We start from the raw sequence: 18100 nt of genomic DNA, 5'->3' as shown, positions 1-18100 counted from the left end.
ATCGAATCCCTCACCTTGGAGACCCCGGCCGTGCACCGGTTAAGCACTGGTCTCCACAAACGTGGACCTGGCAAAACGGCACTTGGGTTGGGGTCTCCCAGGCGACCAGAGGCCCCCGTATAGTCGGCCTTTGGGCAGGGTTGTACCTTGGCACTGCCAGGGTGCCCAGGTGGCATTGCCAGGCTGTCAGGGGAAAAAACAGCCTGGTTGTGCCAAGGTGCCCATGTGGCATCTTGCCCTTGCTGGGATGTCCTGCCCTCATGAGGTGGGGTATGGGGGGCTCAAGGACTCTCTAATCAATGCGTTGGGGGGGGGGGGGGGGGGGGGGGGGGTTGAGAGATCAGGGCACCATTCCTGCACTGGTGAGCTGAGATACTGAGTTGAAATGGCAAGCGATCGGAAGCGGCAGAGCAAAGATGTTCCGCAAACCGATCACCCAGCCTGTTCTTAGTTACCCCCATGTAGAGAAGACCATATTGGGAGCAGCAACTACAATAGAGTAATTTGAAGGACGTTTAAGTGACATGCTGCTTCACTTGACAGGAATGTTTATGTCCTTGGAAGTGGAATGTGCGTGGGAGGGGAATGAAGGATTTGGGGCAATGGAGGAGTGGGCGAGGGTGTCACAGAGGGAGTGGTCGCAAGAAGATACCCCTTTCCCATTATACTCATTGCCTTTTTAAATAGACTTCTCATTCTTTTTTCTCATACATCTTAGAATATATTCGCCGCTGTCGTGAATTTTCATGTTCACTTATTGCAATGTGGCCATAATTCTAGTTCTGGCAAGAAAAACGTGATGTCCACATGCTAATGAATAAAAGTACAATATTGAACAATACTGACGTTATATTTATGAAGTTCATCCTGCACCTAGAATATATAAAATAAAACATATGTATATCCCACGTCCATTTATCGCCCGTGTATAATGAGATTTAAAAAAGACATTGGATCAAGAGATCAGAATCCTGATGTGACCATAAATCGAAATCTAATTGTAATGGAAATGAAAATCTTTGATGAAAGATGTGAAGCAATTATCTTATATTGGGGATCTGAATGCAAATATACATCATGCTTATTTAATGCAATTATTAGAATTGATTTAAACACAACAACATTTGGCTGCTTTTCTCATGGAGAGGTTGAGTTGGCCAAATTTGATATTCTGAAAATAGTCAAGCTAGGTGCTGTAATAGGTAACGTTTCTGGGGCCATTAATACATTTAATAACGCTTTTTCTTACTGTGACATTGACAGGTAATGAGAGGTTAACAATCTCCTGAAAATCTGAAGGCAAACAAAATAAGAAAACAGTTACCTAAATGATCTTTGTACTGCCCATTGCTGGAACTCTGACATAGAGCGTCTGCAATTCTGCTGGGATCTGTTGCACTTTCTGGACAACCATCTTGTACCCTTTCGGATTTCTCGTCCGCACTACTTTTATTGAGCCTCGGTGCACCTATTGGTTGAATTACATCATGGGGTACAGTTTCATCATCTTTGACCGAGTCAAAATCAAGTTTTCTTTCCAATTTCTCTGCAGTTGCAGGTCCCAGTATTGTTGCTGGCAAGATTTCTGTAACTCTGTTACATGGCGAATGCACACTTTCAGGTTTCTCTTCAACCCCTATTTCCTGTGAAAATACCTCATTCTGTAAGTCTTTATTGGAATACCGGAAATCTTGTTCTATTTCTTGTGGAGCACTCTCCTTCACTGAATTATTTTTGTTGCTATATTTGCAGACTGTATGACAGCCATCTGTTGTAACCACTTGGTTATCTTCAAGTTCTGTGTTCCGTGGGCATTCACCTGATACTGTGAGCTGTGTTAGAGACTGTGCCGCTGTAGAGACTAAGGGGAAAGGTGGCATACTCTCTTTACTCAGCTTTTTTTCCAGACAAAGTGCAAAATTACTTTCCAAATGCAAGATGCTTGGGTTTGTGTTGGTGGATGACAGTTTTCGTAACAGTTGAGGGGAATTGGAAATTTCACTGCACTTGTGTGTCAATGATCTGTTTGGTTCAGTTCTGTCTGGTGGTGTGATACTTTCTGCATAATTTGGTTCTTCTATTAGGTCAGGTTCTTCTTGACATTCTTGTTTGGATTTCCTGCCTTTATTAATGGAACGAAGTTGTACAGACTGGAGAACAGACGGGGTTATGCCAAGGGAAACTGTTGCACTGTTGTTGGTTTTTTCAGCAGCCTCTCTCGGTTTGCTCTGGTTCGAGATATGCAGTTGGTTCCGGTGAGAAAAAGGCTTGCTTTTAAACAAATTCTGAAGAGCACTTAGGTCAAGATGTGTTGGAGGTATAGTTGGTAGTTCAAGGTCTTTCTTTGTGACATTCACATCCCTCGTGGAAGACTGCTGCAGTGAAGACCGTCTCTCTGGAACTTTTGGCTTTCTTTTACCACTGTTTGGAGACAAAGGGCCAGGGAACAGGGGTGTTGGCAAAGTTGAGGTTGGTGTGCCTGACTGGCTCGAATAGCCACTGGATGGCGATGCCAAACTGGCCAACTTATCAGGGGAGGACAGCTTGAACTCGTTTTCAACCGAGGGGAGAGATGGAGTGGTAGCTCGCGATTCGGACTGGGATGTTTGTGACTCTGATCCTTCTGGAGACTTAGTGCACTCTATCACGGTGGTACCAGTAGCAGTACTGGAGTTTGATAATGACCTGTAGGGGTCATTTGACTTTAAGTCATTTAAGAGCCAGAGTCCTGCATAATCTGATTGCACAGCACCTTCATCTTTAAATGAGGGCATGTCCGAAGGGGTGAGTTGAGGGTCTGACAATTCGTTATCATTTGTATATCCACTATGACTGTCCCAAGGATTATTCTTTTTACCAGGTGGAATGCAGCCTTTGAACCTGTCAGATGCAATGCTTAGGTCAAGTTGCAAGGCTTTCTGTGTATCTCTAGATGGTACAGTCCTATTCTGCCCATTGTTTGTCTTTGGTTCAGTCTGATCATTCTCATTTGCACAACTTTCGTTTTTCCTCAAAGATGAACTGCGTTTTGGTGGGGCTGGTTTTGCCTTTGGTTTCTTCAGCGCAATGCTCTGACCTCGACATTTCTGCTTTCTCAACTCCGAGTGGTCTGGTTGAGGGAATTCGCCAAGTTCCGAAGTATTTTCTGTGCTCTGAATTCCATCTGAGCTTGTAGATGCATAGTTAAAAATATAGTTTCTATTAGTTTTCAAACCACAGTCAAAGTGCATGGAGGTATAATACCCTTCAGTATCCACAGAGAAATAAGAGCCCGAGTCAGTTCTGGAGGAGGATGGTCTCTCAACAAAGCTGTCACATGTACCCATGCTCGCAAAACTAGGACATCCCAAGCTATTTGTCCTTGAATGCCTTGGACTAAAGTCTCGATGGCACGATGCATCGTGGCAATGGTGCAAATAGTTCCATTCAGCATCGCTTGTGTTACTTGTATTGAGATCTTCAACAACATCTGTCCCTGTAGAAGTAAAAGAGTTTGTCCTGTGACCTCTGACTTTGTCCCCTGGATATGTGTACTGTTCCAGTAAGAAACCTGACGAATCATAGTTTGTGTGCGCAGGAGTATTCAATGATAATTCGGAGTCACAGTGTGAAGATCCTGTCAGTGGAGGTGAAGATGCAGTATGAATAGTCTCCGATGTCTGTGAGGGGCATGTTGAATTACTCCCACTCCAGTTTCCACTCGAGGATTGATGGTCCTCCTTTTGATCTATCTGACTACTTAGAAGAGCCCCTGCGCTGGAGATACTGTTGACTGGACTCCCGAACGTATCAGAATTTGAAGAAATCTCACTGTTTCCCGTATCTCCCTCTGGCATAAAGTTGGAGATTTTTGTCACCGAGCCTTTGTGTTCTGGCTTTTGCTGGGGTTGAACTGTAACACCCTTGGAATGATGTTTCTGTGGGCTCTGAATAAACAAACGCTCTTCGTCTTCCTCCTCTGCCATTCCTGGGTTTGGCAAGTACTTTTCACGAGTACCGGTAATGCTCTCGACGCTGTCGTCCTGACTTAATTCACGAGAGAACAGTGAATCTCTAATGCCTTCTCGAGACAAGCTGCGTGAGCGAACGTGGCTGTCAATTGGTGTGAGAAACATCGAGCTTGAATCGTCTGCCAGGGTTGTGATATTCCCAGCTGAATGCGACAGCGAAGACACAATGTTGTTGCCACGCTGAGCTCGGATCCGCCTCACTGATGGTGCAGCAATTAGAATATCCTCTGTCTGGCACTCGGAGTCTTTTGTTCCAGATCGCCCGCTGGTAGAATTCGCCTCAACGCCATGGAAGTCCAATTCGGGGTTAACGTGAACAATCACATTCCTTTCTCTAGCCATGGGAGATACATCGGAATCTGCTAGTCAAGTAAATAAAACATAGAGTCAAGCATTATACCCTGAAATGACAATAAAGTTAGTGGCATATAAATAAATTTCCTCAGGGCCAGTGGTTTCCTGATGTACATTGAGGGGTGGGAACGGAATGGGATGGGATTGCGTAACATCAGGTTCCCACTCCAAAGTTAATTCTGAGCAAAGTTCCTTGAGTTCCATTGGCCCCTTGGAGTATGATGATTAAAGAGGAGCTGACAGGGGTCGGATAATATCATCTGCTGGAGTCCCTTCCACTCCGCCCCTCCCTTGTCCCAATTGAACCAGACACAGGCAAGCAGCAGTTCATTGCAGCAGTGCTAGTTGTTGCAACAATCCACAAGATGAAATGCTGCCAAAATAAAAGTGGCGTCTTATAAGGGGCACGAATTTCACATGTGGCTGCACTCTGAAGTTGCTCTCAATAGTTTCACCCTCAAACCCTTTGCAAGAATTGGATTTTGTTCCTCACACAGTGGGGTGGTACCAGTACTATGGGGAGGTACCAGACTGATTCATGCAAACAGTCTGGTCTCAAAAACATTAGTGGGTTCAAGCTCAGCAGCTCATGATTCTCACCTTTCCATCATCTGAGTGACTGAATGGAGTCACGGGTATTTGAGACCAACATCTTTATCTACAGTAGTGAGTTTGGAGAAGGGAAATCAGAGGCAGAACACAAAGGGTCTCCAGGAACTTGTGATCATCTCAGAACAAAAAAATTAAAATAATAATAATGGACTGATTTTGGCTATCAAATCAGCCTTGAGGCAGTGGTGGATAGCACCGTTGGCTCTGAGTCAGAAGTTGTGAGCTCATTCCCACTCCACAGACTTGAGTACAAAATTCAGGCTGACATTTCAGTCAGTGCCAGACCAAAAGAGTGTTGTGCAGCTCAATGTGCTGTCTTTCAGGTGAGATATTAAATTAAGGCTCTGTCTGTCTCTCAGGTTTCACTATTTTGGGGAAGAACAGGTGTCCTGGCCAATATTTCTCCCTCAACTAACATCACTAAAATACACAGTGACTATCACAATTCTGTCTGTGTGATCGTCCTGTGCCACTGCATAAATGGCTACACTTTAAAAGTACCTCAAGCCTTTTGCGACATCAGGCGATCGTGAGAGTTGCTGTTAAATGCAAGCTTTCTACTTTTCTGTGAAGAATGAGACAATTGGCTCTGATTCACCGCTTATTTTAAGTTCGACTCTCAGGGTTTTTTTCAATTGCGAATAACCTTTGCAGAAAACATTTCCAACCAGGTTTTAAATCTTTACCTATCTCTTGCTGCACCCGTCTGGGAATCCCACTGATAGTTTTTCGCCTCTTTAGCTTTCGTCTTCGCTGCAGCACAGATTGAGGGTGAACAAAGGAATACCGGCCAATGACCTGTCTCTCAAAACCTACTCCTGCAATCAAGAAAGGATCAAGAGAACTGTGCAATCCATAGCATAATTTCATAAGCAATTAATAGTAAGCTGCTAGGTTTATTTAGCATATTGGTACCCAAGATGGAGAAATCTTATCTAAACTAATACATCTCAGTTTATATTATATTATATTTATATTAGATTATAACGTTCATTGGCATAAAAAGATTGAAGCCTTTCCTTCATATTTTTCCAGAGGCTCACAGTTCACAACATTAAACTTTATTTCATCTTCATAGTACATAAATGCCTATGTACAGGTCCTGTATTTTCTACTTCTATTAACCTGGGACGTTAAAAATAACAAATATTTTATTAGAAATAGTAAAACCATCCTGAGCGTTTGAATTATATGGAAATTAAGACTTGTTTCAGCACCGATTGTTCATCAAAAAAGCTTAGGGAGATCATTCTTACAAATCTTAAAAAGACATCAGTTTGCTCTGGGATAAGCAGGCATTTTCAAGCTTGTGCTGAATTAGTTGGGCGGCTGTTGGGCCTACTCAGCTGACAACCTGAGCATCAGACTAGAGAAATAGAAAGTCAGCTGGGTTCTCACTGGTGCTACATGGGTGAGGGTGCGTGTATTTGGGTGCAAGGTAAGGGTAATGTTGGACTCAGCTGACAAGGATGCTTCTCACAGGGTCAGAGTCTATGGTTACTTAGAAGAATGTTCATGTGAGGCTACCAATGCCTGTACACTTTGGTCACCATCTCCGGTCAAAACGAGAATAACGTTGGAGGGGTGTAGGATGTATCAAAATTACTAAAAAAAAATTGTTCAATGTGAGGGGAACAAAGGAATACCGGTTGACTTGTCAAATAGGTGTATTATAGATGAAATATTCTCTAGATCAATTTGTCCTCATTACGCAAAATCCACCATTCAATTATATTTAAAATCATGAATAATCCACATCCTCCACCAAACTCCTTACTGAGACACAGATGGGGCATTCTGAAAGATACATTATTTGTCTTAGCATAGTCAACAATTGTATTGTTCCAATTTAAAATTTAAGCATTGGAAAGGGACAATCTATAGCCTATAGTACAATTGACAACATGAGTTAAAGGATTAAGCAGCTTCATTTACTTGTGCAACCTGACAAGTACTAAAATATTAAGCTATTAAGTGAATAAATCACTGTTTGTAGATGCATCAAAATGGCTTCTCGATTTTTCAGATGTGTAAAGAAGCGTTAACCTCTTTACAACAAAATGAGGCCCAAAAAGCATCACCCAATGTGGAGCTGGGGTATTCAAACCCAAAGTTCCAAGGAGCATCGACCTGTGAGAGTGGGGCATGAGAACCGTTTGTACAAACTCTGTGGCACAGAGGGATAAAAAGAGGAATATTTGAGAGGGGCGCCAGCATGAAAATTCATGACAAGTGAGTAGACGATTGGACTCAGTTGTGACATTACCCCTGCCAGTAATGATTTGAGTAAAACAGAGAAGTAATTAGATAATCGTGGTAATGCACCTCAGACAGAGTCTGTGTCTTCAGCAAAGGAGGTGAATTATAGAGGCTGAAAATTTTCAAATATTGGTTAGATCCTCACATGATACACTAAATTTATTGATGTGACTGACACAAGAAGGGTAGATTTCTTCGGCATGCAAAGCGTAACAAAATCATAAATGCATTTGTAAAGTACAGGTTTATGCTTTCACTACAAGAATTTTGCTGTGACCTAAGAACTTTTTGTTAACCACTTCACAAACGAATGCTGGAACAGTTCCCAGAACACGCTGTTTGGAAAAGACCCCAAGGATCTGATGAGAGGAAGTCGCCCGAGTAGTTTGTTAAGAACCTGGGCACCGCAAATTAATGTTCCCATTGCACTTAGGGTCAATGTAACAAATTCACACACACTTCTGCTTTGAGACACCAGTTCAATTTAAAAAAAACTAACTAATGCAACAAATTCTTCTTCTGAGTACTCTGGGCAGTGCTGAGAATTAAAGTGTCACCGTGACCTGGTATAATTTATATTCTTATCGTCATAGCCATCATTGCTTACATTAAATGGAACCTGCCATCCTGCTTGCTATATAAGGCATTGCATCATCTGTCAAGCTGTTAAAGGTGTTTCCATGGCATCTGTGCTTATGACATCACTTAAAGCATTGGTGAGACCAGCATTGAGCAAACAGCCCAAAGCTGGTCAACTATTGCCAGATGAAGTAAGCGCATTAATAATGACCTAATCAGACTGGACAATGGGTGTGCTTTAATGACAACTGACAAAATTGGAGATATCTTTAAATGTACAGTGTTTCTTCCTTTATTACCAAACTGGGAATGGACATGATTTATGAATTACCATGAAGCATACATCAGGAATTCAGAAACAGAGGCTCCTGTGTCTGTACGCTTCTGCATCCATAATAGCCAGAAAATCACACAGGGCACACTGACCTTGGAGCCTGTATTTCCACAGAACACTGCTCATGTGTAAAATCAGCCCAACGGTCACAGGTTGGAGTATTATATTGCAAAGTGTCATTTTCCTTTTTTTGTAGCCAATTCCCTCCCTCTCTCTTCAGAAGGTATTTTGAGTACCCCCGTCAAATGGCCTTTACTCATAGCATTTATTCACCTCAGCACTGAGTGCTGCCAGGCTATGTAACCGCAGAGGTCATCACCCTCCAGCCCAATCGTGTCTTCAACTGACAACAGCAGTGGTCAGTGGACAGCAACCACACAGGTTGCTTTTGTACACTCACAAAACCAGGAACACTGAAGACAGCTGTAGAAATCCTGACTTAGGAAAACTTAATAGACATTTAATCATTAATAGAGATGAGAAAATTGACCCTGTGACTCAGCTACTCCTGAAGTAAAGTTATGGAGTGATGCTCTCTTCACAATAGAAAAATAATTGTAGAGTCTTCCTTCGTTTTTACATCAATGCACTTCTGAAAAATATTTCGTTTGAAGTATTGTAAAATGGGGGCAGCACGGTGGCGCAGTGGGTTAGCCCTGCAGCCTCACGGCGCCAAGGTCCCAGGTTCGATCCCGGCTCTGGGTCACTGTCTGTGTGGAGTTTGCACATTCTCCCCGTGTTTGCGTGGGTTTCGTTCCCACAACCCAAAGATGTGCAGGCTAGGTGGATTGGCCACGCTAAATTGCCCCTTAATTGGAAAAAAGTGAATTGGCTACTCTAAATTTATTTTTAAAAAATTAAAAAGTATTGTAAAATGCAATTAACCGATTCACTTAAGATTGGCTTACACTTTAACTAATACATTAGTAAATCTATCACTGTGATATAATTAAAATTCAACTTTAAACAACAAAAGTTTAGAAAATTTGTGTATTCGCTGGCAATTTTTCAAATTCATATAATCACACACACAGCAAATTTCAAATACCGTATAATAATGAATACAAATTCTAATCTTCACTATTCGAACAGAGATATTGACGCATTCGGGGGCAGCAAGGTGGCACTGCTGCTTCACGCCACTGAGTTCCCAGGTTCGATATAGCCCCGGGTGGCTGTCCGTGTGGAGTTTGCACATTCTCCCTGTGTCTGCGTGGGTCTCACCCCCACAACCCAAAAGATGTGCAGGGTAGGTGGACTGGACACACTAAATTGCCCCTTAATTGGAAAAAAAAATGAGTGGGGACTCTAAATTAAAGGAAAAGAGATATTGACCCATTTATTCCAAACAGCCAAACAACTCTGATAAACTAGTTGGGGGGGGGGGGGGGGGGGGGGGGGCGCAGTGGTATTGTCACTGGACACATAACCAGGAGACCCTGCTCTGAGGGCCATGGTTCGAATCCCACCATGGAAGATGGTGAAACGTGAATTCAATAAAAATCTGAAACTATTGTCGTCAGAAAAACTAGAAGGAAATCTGCCATCTTTACCTGGTCGGCCCTATATGTGACTCCAGGCCCACAGCAATGAGGCTGACTCTTAACTGCCCTCTGAAATAACAAGCCTATTTGTTCAAAAGGCAATAAATGCTGGCCCAGACAATGATGCCTACATCCCATGAATGAATAAAGAAATTGGACATGACCACCTTATAAGGCGAGCATCATTCAGTACGATCTCCTTGCAGTAGGTCATAATTGCATATTAGATGTTAAGCTATAGATATTTATGATGTCTTGGAATTCTGTTTTTGATGAATAAAGTCAAATGTAATTCTGCTCAAGTCTGCATTTTTCTCGAACTTATTGTTCTCCAGAGAACCCTGCTGCAGAGTAAGGGTGAGAGTGTGAAGACATTGGATGAGCAAACGACGAGGCCACCACCACCCAGCTGAATTAACCTGCAAGCAGCCACTAGCAAAATAGATCATCTTAATAAGATAATGAAAGTTTCATATCTCAGTGAAACTCCACCCCAGACTGAAAACACTTTGCATTTACTCAACCTATCATCCAGCATAGATTTTTCTTATAAGTATGAAGAGATGGAACTGTACCAGTCACATTGATGGGAATAACACAGGAAGCAATAGCCTGAGCCTGCTGACGCATCTTCTGTTCTGGAGTTGGAAGAGGTAGATCTTTGCTCCAATTCGTTTGCCTATCTAGTGTTGTAGGGATGTTCGGTATCGGATTTTTAGGCCTCTGACCTAATGCGATCGTATCGCTGTCACCATCTGTAGGTGGAATGGACTGTAAAAGAGTATAACAATTTGAAAATGACTGCGTACCGAAATAACAGCAAGAATATGATGTGAAAGAACCAAGCTACGCACAACCGTCCCATGAAGATATGTTTGGCAAACCTGTCCTGCCTTCTTTGCAAGCGCATTATGCAATGGTGCAAATCACACTAAGTTTGACAAAATTCCCTTCTATCTCATTTTCTCCCCTCATTTCCTGAAGGAACATCCACATTTTTGGGTGTGGTTCCACAGGTGCTTATGACCCTCTGGTACAGCGACCAATTGCCCATACTTTAAGGATGAAGAAATAATCAGAATCAAGAGCCATATCAATCCCAAAGGGATTAAGCTGAGCTTGATCCTGCCCTTACTGCTCTGCCAAATGTTACAATGGGCTTTGCTGGATAACTATCAAAAGTGGTAACACCAGCTGGATTTTCCAGTCCCAGCTCAGAGGGACAAGCTTCAATTGTAGCTCCATTAATCCCAACCCATCTGATACCATTGCCTCAGCTGGGATCTTCCTGAGTTAGATGACAATGCTGTAACTGGCTAGTGCATTTACTAGCCAAACCACTGGGGGCAATGTTGTAACGACAATGGCGCACAACCTGCTCGACTCTCTTCCAGGCCAAATGGAAAGGTTCACCACTTCTTCATGAAACAGCACTCCGTTAAATTGCAGCAAAGCACAGAAAGCTAAAACTGACACACACACACTTAGTGAATCTGCAGGTTAGTCAATGAGTGAAATGGTCATAATGAAAAAGAAAGGTGAAAAAAATATTTTGACAGCTCCACTGAATGAATATGCTGAAGGCTGCAATTAATATCGGTAACACACGACCGATCACTAGATTTTGAGATAAATACTAGGCAAATCTAAAACCATTGGGGCCGATTGTGGTTTTGGCATTCTGATATTTCCAGTTTTTGGATCCACCGTATATACCAGAGGCCAAGGTCTGCTTACATTACAATAGCCTAAGCGAGTTATATTCAACAAATACTGGCTTGCTGCTCTATTTGTCAACTCTTGCACATACTATTTTTTTACTTATTAACACTTATTATACCTGTAATATAATATTACATCACTTCATTAACATACAAATCAACTACTTAGCGGTTCAAAAAAGTGTTACATTTTTGAATGTGTTTGGTTTTCGGATGAATGTATGAAGAATATGGAAATGTAAATAAAACTGATTTGATATCATTTTTGTTGCTTAGTTAAAAAGATTAAACAATGGAAATGATTTAAAGGTGTGTATTGCAATGTAACATTGGCTAAATTTTTATGGATTTTTCACCTATCAAGACAGCTTTATATAAAGTTACTTTAGCTGGGTTAGCTCAGTTGGCTGGGCTGCTAGTTTGTGATGCAGAGCAAGGCCGCAGCGCAGGTTCAATTCCTGTACCAGATGAGGTTATTCATGAAGTCCTCACCTTCTCAGCCTTGGGTCCATGGCTGTGGGCGGCCTCCATCTTGAACTCTGGAGGCACCCCCAAGCATTGTTCAGATGAGTCCTGACAGTTGTTCTGAACGCGTTTCAAGCTGGCGTGTTTTCCTGCTGGCAACCCGGAGAATCTGGTGTGGGTGGGGAGGGGGGTCACATCTTCATTTGGACATCACTGTTGGGATGCAAATGAGGTTCATGCTGGCCTCTAGTGGATTTTCTGACCCGACATGGTAGGCACCAAAGGAAGATCCCGCTGCTATCCGGCGGGGTGGGCCGTACCGGCGCCAAGGAGTGGCGTGAACCACTCCGGCGCGGGCCGCCTGGAAGGTGTGGAATCCCCCACACCTTCAGGGGCTAGGCCTGTGACGGCAAAGTTGGCGCCATGCCAGCCAGTGCTGAAGGGATTGGTGCTGCACCAACCGGCGCTGAAGGGTCTCCGCCAGCCGGCGTGAGTTGGCGCGGGAGCACCAGCGTGTACTGGCGTCATCCCAGCGCATGCGCAGGGGGTTCTTCTCCACGCTGGCCATGGCGGACCGTTACAACGGCCGGCGCCGGGGGAAAGAGTGCCCCCAATTGCAGGCCAGACCACCGGGACCAGATCCCCCCGCGCCCCGCTGAGGACTCCGCAGGCCGCCCGCAGAGCCAGGTCCCGCCGGTACGGACCTGATGTAATATACGCCGGTGGAACTGGCTGGAAACGGGCGGCCACACGGCCCATCGCGGGGTGGAGAATCGCCGGGGAGGGGGGCGGGCCGCTGCCAACGGCCCCCGCCCGGCGCAATGCAATTCACGCCTCCACCGACAAACTGCCGCCGGAGAATCCGGCAGCCGGCGGGGCGGGATTCCCGTCGCCCCCCCCGGCGATTCTCTGGCCCAGCGGGGGGGTGGGAGAATCCCGTCCCTGGTTTCTGGGCCACCCATATTTTCCCACCATGCCCGCCATCTAAAATGCCAGTGGGGACTTGGGAGAATTCCGCCCGATTAGAATTCTGACTAAATTACCACAAAGGATGAACTAAAATAAACACAGGAAGAAGTCTTTCAACATCAGGTTAAAGTCCAACAGGTTTGTTTCGAATCAATAGCTTTTGGAGCGCAGCTCCTTCCTCAGGTGAATGCTTCGAAACAAACCTGCTGGACTTTAACCTGGTGTTGTAAGACTACACCCCAGTCCAACGCCGGCATCTCCACATCATGGCTACAATCGACACTCTTAAAATAAACAATTTATGAATAAACAGGATGGTCTGCAATGGTGATGAAAGATAATTAACCTCTCTCAATTTAAACTTCTGCTATATGGAAGAGTTTAACTTTACCAAAAGATTACCCTCTTGACTACACTTCAAAAATACATAATTGCCAATAAAAGGGCTATGATACCTTGCGTTGTGAAAAGCGCTATTTAAATGCACAATCATCAAGTGATAAAATAAATAATTTAATCTCACTAAGACTGAAATGCTGACCTCATTTTATGGAGGATGGTCAGTTTCTACTCTAACTGCTGCCTTCCCTCAGCAACAGTTGACAGACACTCCTGGAAACGTTATTGCGCATCCAGGCTCACTTAGATCGTACTGTATTCAAATTAAACAGAATTTATTGTACTGACCCAAAGTCTTCTGCTAAAATAATGGTGAGGCTGGTAGTGCTAACTGTCATTCATGTGCAAATGCTGCAGCAGCTTTAGGAAGAGGCAGATGCTCAGTTAATTGGAAACCTGCCACCCGAGATGCGGCGCTCCAATGTTAACTTTGTAAAATAGCATCTTGCTGTCTGGCTCCCCATTTAAATGGTGTGAAATGCCTGTACGGCACAATGGATACAAAATAAATCCACCACAGAAAGTTAAGCCAAGTCGTTTTAAGGTTAAGCACTTTTTTTTAGCAATGTAGTAACTGATTACTGCCCATCAACCTCTCTAGCACTGAAAAGTAATTATTATAAATGCGGAGCTTCACTATTTCAAGCTTAATTGTTGTTGGGGATTTTAAAAAACAGATTAAAATTATTTTTTTCTTCACTGTCTCTCTCTTATTGCTCTCTCCTAAACCAATTATTTTTCTATACCTTATTTGACATCATAGAATTCCTACAGTGGAGAAGGAGGCAATTCAGCCCATCAAGTCTGCACCGATTATCCAAAAGAGCACCCTAACTAGGCCCAAACCCCCATCCTATCCCTGTAACCCTACCTAACCTTTGGACACTTAAGAGGGATTTTAGCATGGGCAATACATCTAATCTGCACGTCTTTGGATTGTGGAAGGAAACCAGAGCACCCGGAGGAAACCAATGCAGACACGGGGAGAAAGTGCAAACTCCACACAGACGGTCACCCGAGGTCAGAATTGAACCTGGTCGTTGGCGTCGTGAGGCAGCAGTGCTAACGATTGTACCACCATGGAATTCATTCACTTTAACTTGCAATTCTTTCTGGTTGCTAATTTTACAATACGTCTTGTTGCTAATTTCATAATACTTCAATCTGATTGGTTGAAGAGATACACACAACTTACCCTGTTCACTCAGATCCCAGATGCCCCATGGAGGGCATTATGTCAGGATTTACTATTCTTGACACGGGAGCCCATCTTCCAGTTGAAGAGCGGTTGGGAAAACCTGTTCTGCTTCTATGGGGAACGGCTGACCACTCTGGCCTTCTCTGGGATTTAGGATGCCAGTGGTGGAAATCCCATCAATGGGGAGCGGGAGCAGTGGCTGCTGTGCAGGTAATGCCACACGAACTTCATCAGGGATCATTGGACTGGATCCTGGACTCAGGTGATTTAGGGCAAGGTGATTTAGGGCAAGATGAGGGTCGCAGGGAAAAGGTCTTGGGAGAGGGAGGACAAGAAGGTTGGAGGCAAGGGCAGGGCCTGGGACTTTCAGCCCATCAAGTTTGCACACCGGCTATCCAAAAGAGCAGCCCTGCCCCTGAAGCTGGGTCCCTCGATCAGGCACCGAGTGATTGCAATGAGGAACACCCCCGGTAGGCCACTGAAACCCAACAGGGTTTGCTGGGTGGGTTTTGGAGGCATGGGAAAGACATATGACTCCCACTTAATCACTGAAACTCCAGTAAATTCTGGTGGGCTCAGCAGGGATTATTGCTATCAATTGGCTCACTAATTAACCTTATTGATATCCCACCGTGAGAAGTGTGATTTTTCCACCTAGGCCCATTCCTGTCTCCGACCTCATCGTAGGAGGTTATTCCACTGCTGGTTGACTGAGGCTCAATGTTTCCATAAATAGGTGTGCAGATCCGCCATGTCTCCCGCTGTGGTGGTCTGGATTAAATTGCGCTCCACATGTCTAACTAACAGTGCACATCCCTCGTTGTCTAAATAAGGAATTTTGGTCCATTCTTTTCAGATTAATATCATTTTGCAATATATATTTTTCAGGTTTAGCAAAAAAGGTTAAGAAAAATTGGCTGAATAGAGAGGGTAATTTTAATTGTTAGAAAACTAGCAGTAAAGTAGTTAAAATATTACTTAAAGAAATACTCAATAATAAATCTATCTTTTGGAGAACTAAGTTTTAAAGTCATGTGCATTGAGCATTTCATTTAGAAAATAATGACACATTTGTCGCACTCTTCGAATAAACTCTGTATGGTGAATTAAGTGCTAGATTCCTCTTTTATGGTTTATCTCAGTTCCTCCTATGTATTATAACAGAATGAACTAGCAACTCACAATCTTTATTATTGTCACAAGTAGACTTACATTAACACTGCATGACGTTACTGTGAAAAGCCCCTAGTTGCCACATTCTGGCGCCTGTTCGGGTAGACTGAGGGGGAATTCAGAATGTCCAATTTGGATATCAGCTGCATTGATTTGACATGAATGAACCTGAAAGCATCAGGTTTAGAGACAAATGTCCTGAAGCGCCTGACACTGAAGTATATGTCTGCGAAGTCTCTATACATTTAACAAAAGGTCCCTAATGACTTACAAGGAAGCCTGTTCTTTAATGAATAGTTTTGCAATCCAATTCTTACTGCTGTAAAATAGGGTCTTAACTGTCCATCAAACTACTGGAACAAAGCCAGTATAAATATCACTTTACAAACTCTTGGAAAACTAAACTAACTTGTGATAATTAGTGCCCTCTCCTCTCACAACACAGATTGGTTACATATCTTCGGTTTACTCCCATTAAGTATGCTGAGTAGGCATAAACATTGTAAGAAAATTAGTCATATGAACTGCCTAAAATGAGTGAACCATACCGATAGATACACTGTGGTCAAACTTTATATTCCAAGTGCTCTCAAGTAATGTAGGACACTGGAAACTTGAAGTGAGCAGTTCCTCACTTGGATCCAACTGAACAATTGGACACAGGTTTCTGCTCATCCTTTGCAACCCAACACCTCTACAAAATGGAGAATGAACCACTTACTTCACATGTTCCACCTTTGATCTGGCTCACCACCTGCTCGCTGTGTGCTTTTCCTTAGCAAGCCTCACTTCTTCTCCTCCCATTATGCTCTCTTTTGTGCACGGCATTCCTGGCAAATGATTATCTTTAATACGACGAGACCGATGGAATGATGAAAAGTTCTTTGGTCACAGCACAACTGACAACCCTGCTGTGGAACACAAGCGGTGTTTACCCGCATTCCTTCCTCAGTCAGGAGTTTGCCCTTGTGACGAGCGCGAGTGCTGTCCAGGATTCATGCTTAATGCAGTGTCATCACTATAGTGACCAGTTTTTTTTTGTGTGAAGGCTGCTATTTTCTTCTTTGGCAAAGCTCTTCGAGGGGTGCATATTAAGGATGCCGTGGGGAGCAATTAGCTATAGCCTGGATTTTCAAACACGTTTATCTTCTTTCATAAATGTTTCATTCTGCAGTGAGACAAAGAGAGTCTGTTTTGTCAAGATAAACTATTCTTTCTACAGAGCCTGTAAAATAATCAATGTAGTTCCAAATGAAACTAAATTCAGGTATCTACAATGGGTCCTCTGTTGACCTTATATCTAAGGCTTTACTGCTTCTTCCATTTGGTATACACATCACAAAACAGTGCATGAGGAAACAGCTAGCTTTAAGATTACATAAGTGATTAACCATTGATTTATTTTCGTGGTTAATTTCCTTCAATCTCATTGACCAAAAGGGCAGAACCCTTATCACGTCTCCACAGGAAACATGTCTAAACCTGTTTTGAACCAGAACCAGATTGGGAGTCCCAAAGTATTTCCTAGCAGCAAAAATGAGCTGCAGAGTATCAGTTTCTCCACGTCCGACAGAATAATCTTTTATTTGGAAAGGTTTGTTTCATCATTTTTTTGTTTGCACTGCTGGTGGTTTCGTACTAATAAGCTGACAAGTGTGGCCTGAATATCAAATCTTAAAGGAAAGAAATGAAATGAAATGAAAATCGCTTGTTGTCACGAGTAGGCTTCAATGAAGTTACTGTGAAAAGCCCCTAGTCACCACATTCCGGCACCTGTTCGGGGAGGCTGGTACGGGAATTGAACCGTGCTGCTGGCCTGCCTTGGTCTGCTTTAAAAGCCAGCGATTTAGCCCATTGTGCTAAACCAGCCCCTAGCAGAATGATCTGCTCAACGTTCCAAGCAGGTCATTCAAATGTTGTTACTGTGTACAGCTATGAAAAACTGACTATGTGTACCATAATTTATGTTTATATGCGTGATGAATTTATGTTTCCGCCTTCTTTCCGTCTTCAATGCTGTGTGGCAATTATTTCAAGGTATTTGAACTCACTGCCTGAAGTACTTCTCAACACTTTTTACTGATTGTTATTAATAAGAACCGAAAATTAAGCAAAGCTCGAGGCACTGCGCATTTAATCATTCCGGAAGATTCCATCACAGCAAAGAAGCCAAAAAATGGACAGAAAACCAATTCTTCACGGAAAAATCCCACTCCAGCACAAAAGTCCGTTTTATCTGTACAAATTGTGACCCTACTTCTTATTGCCTTCAATTGCCTAAGGAAGCACCAGTAAGAGAATTTGTCACATCATTTTTTAGTCATCTCCATTTTTATTCCTGAATGCAGAAAGTGAGTTGTTGAAGATTTGAGTTGAGAGTGAAAACATTTTATGAAGTTCCTTCCAGCACTGGAGACTGATATAATAAAGCAGACATCTTGGCCCGATCTATAACGCAACAACTGCCTCTGTTTCAAAAACAT

General features: G+C 43.2%; 1 protein-coding gene across 5 annotated transcripts in view; it reads right to left on the bottom strand.

Moving 5' to 3' along the window:
• Window positions 1–18100, bottom strand: part of nhsa (Nance-Horan syndrome a (congenital cataracts and dental anomalies)) — a 543376-nt gene that overhangs the window by 32725 nt on the left and 492551 nt on the right. For 4 of the 5 annotated variants that reach the window (XM_038802522.1, XM_038802524.1, XM_038802527.1 and 1 more), the window contains 3 exons: window positions 10268–10463; window positions 5663–5794; window positions 1325–4372 (listed from right to left, as the gene is read on the bottom strand). In XM_038802522.1, coding sequence (XP_038658450.1) covers window positions 1325–4372; window positions 5663–5794; window positions 10268–10463 — 3376 coding nt within the window. The remainder of the gene's footprint in view (window positions 1–1324; window positions 4373–5662; window positions 5795–10267; window positions 10464–18100) is intronic. The other variant, XM_038802523.1, reaches the window with a different exon arrangement.

The sequence above is a fragment of the Scyliorhinus canicula genome, chromosome 7 (assembly GCF_902713615.1).
Source record: "Scyliorhinus canicula chromosome 7, sScyCan1.1, whole genome shotgun sequence".
Lineage (NCBI taxonomy): Eukaryota > Metazoa > Chordata > Chondrichthyes > Carcharhiniformes > Scyliorhinidae > Scyliorhinus > Scyliorhinus canicula.
This window is presented reverse-complemented; position numbering and strand designations above follow the sequence as displayed.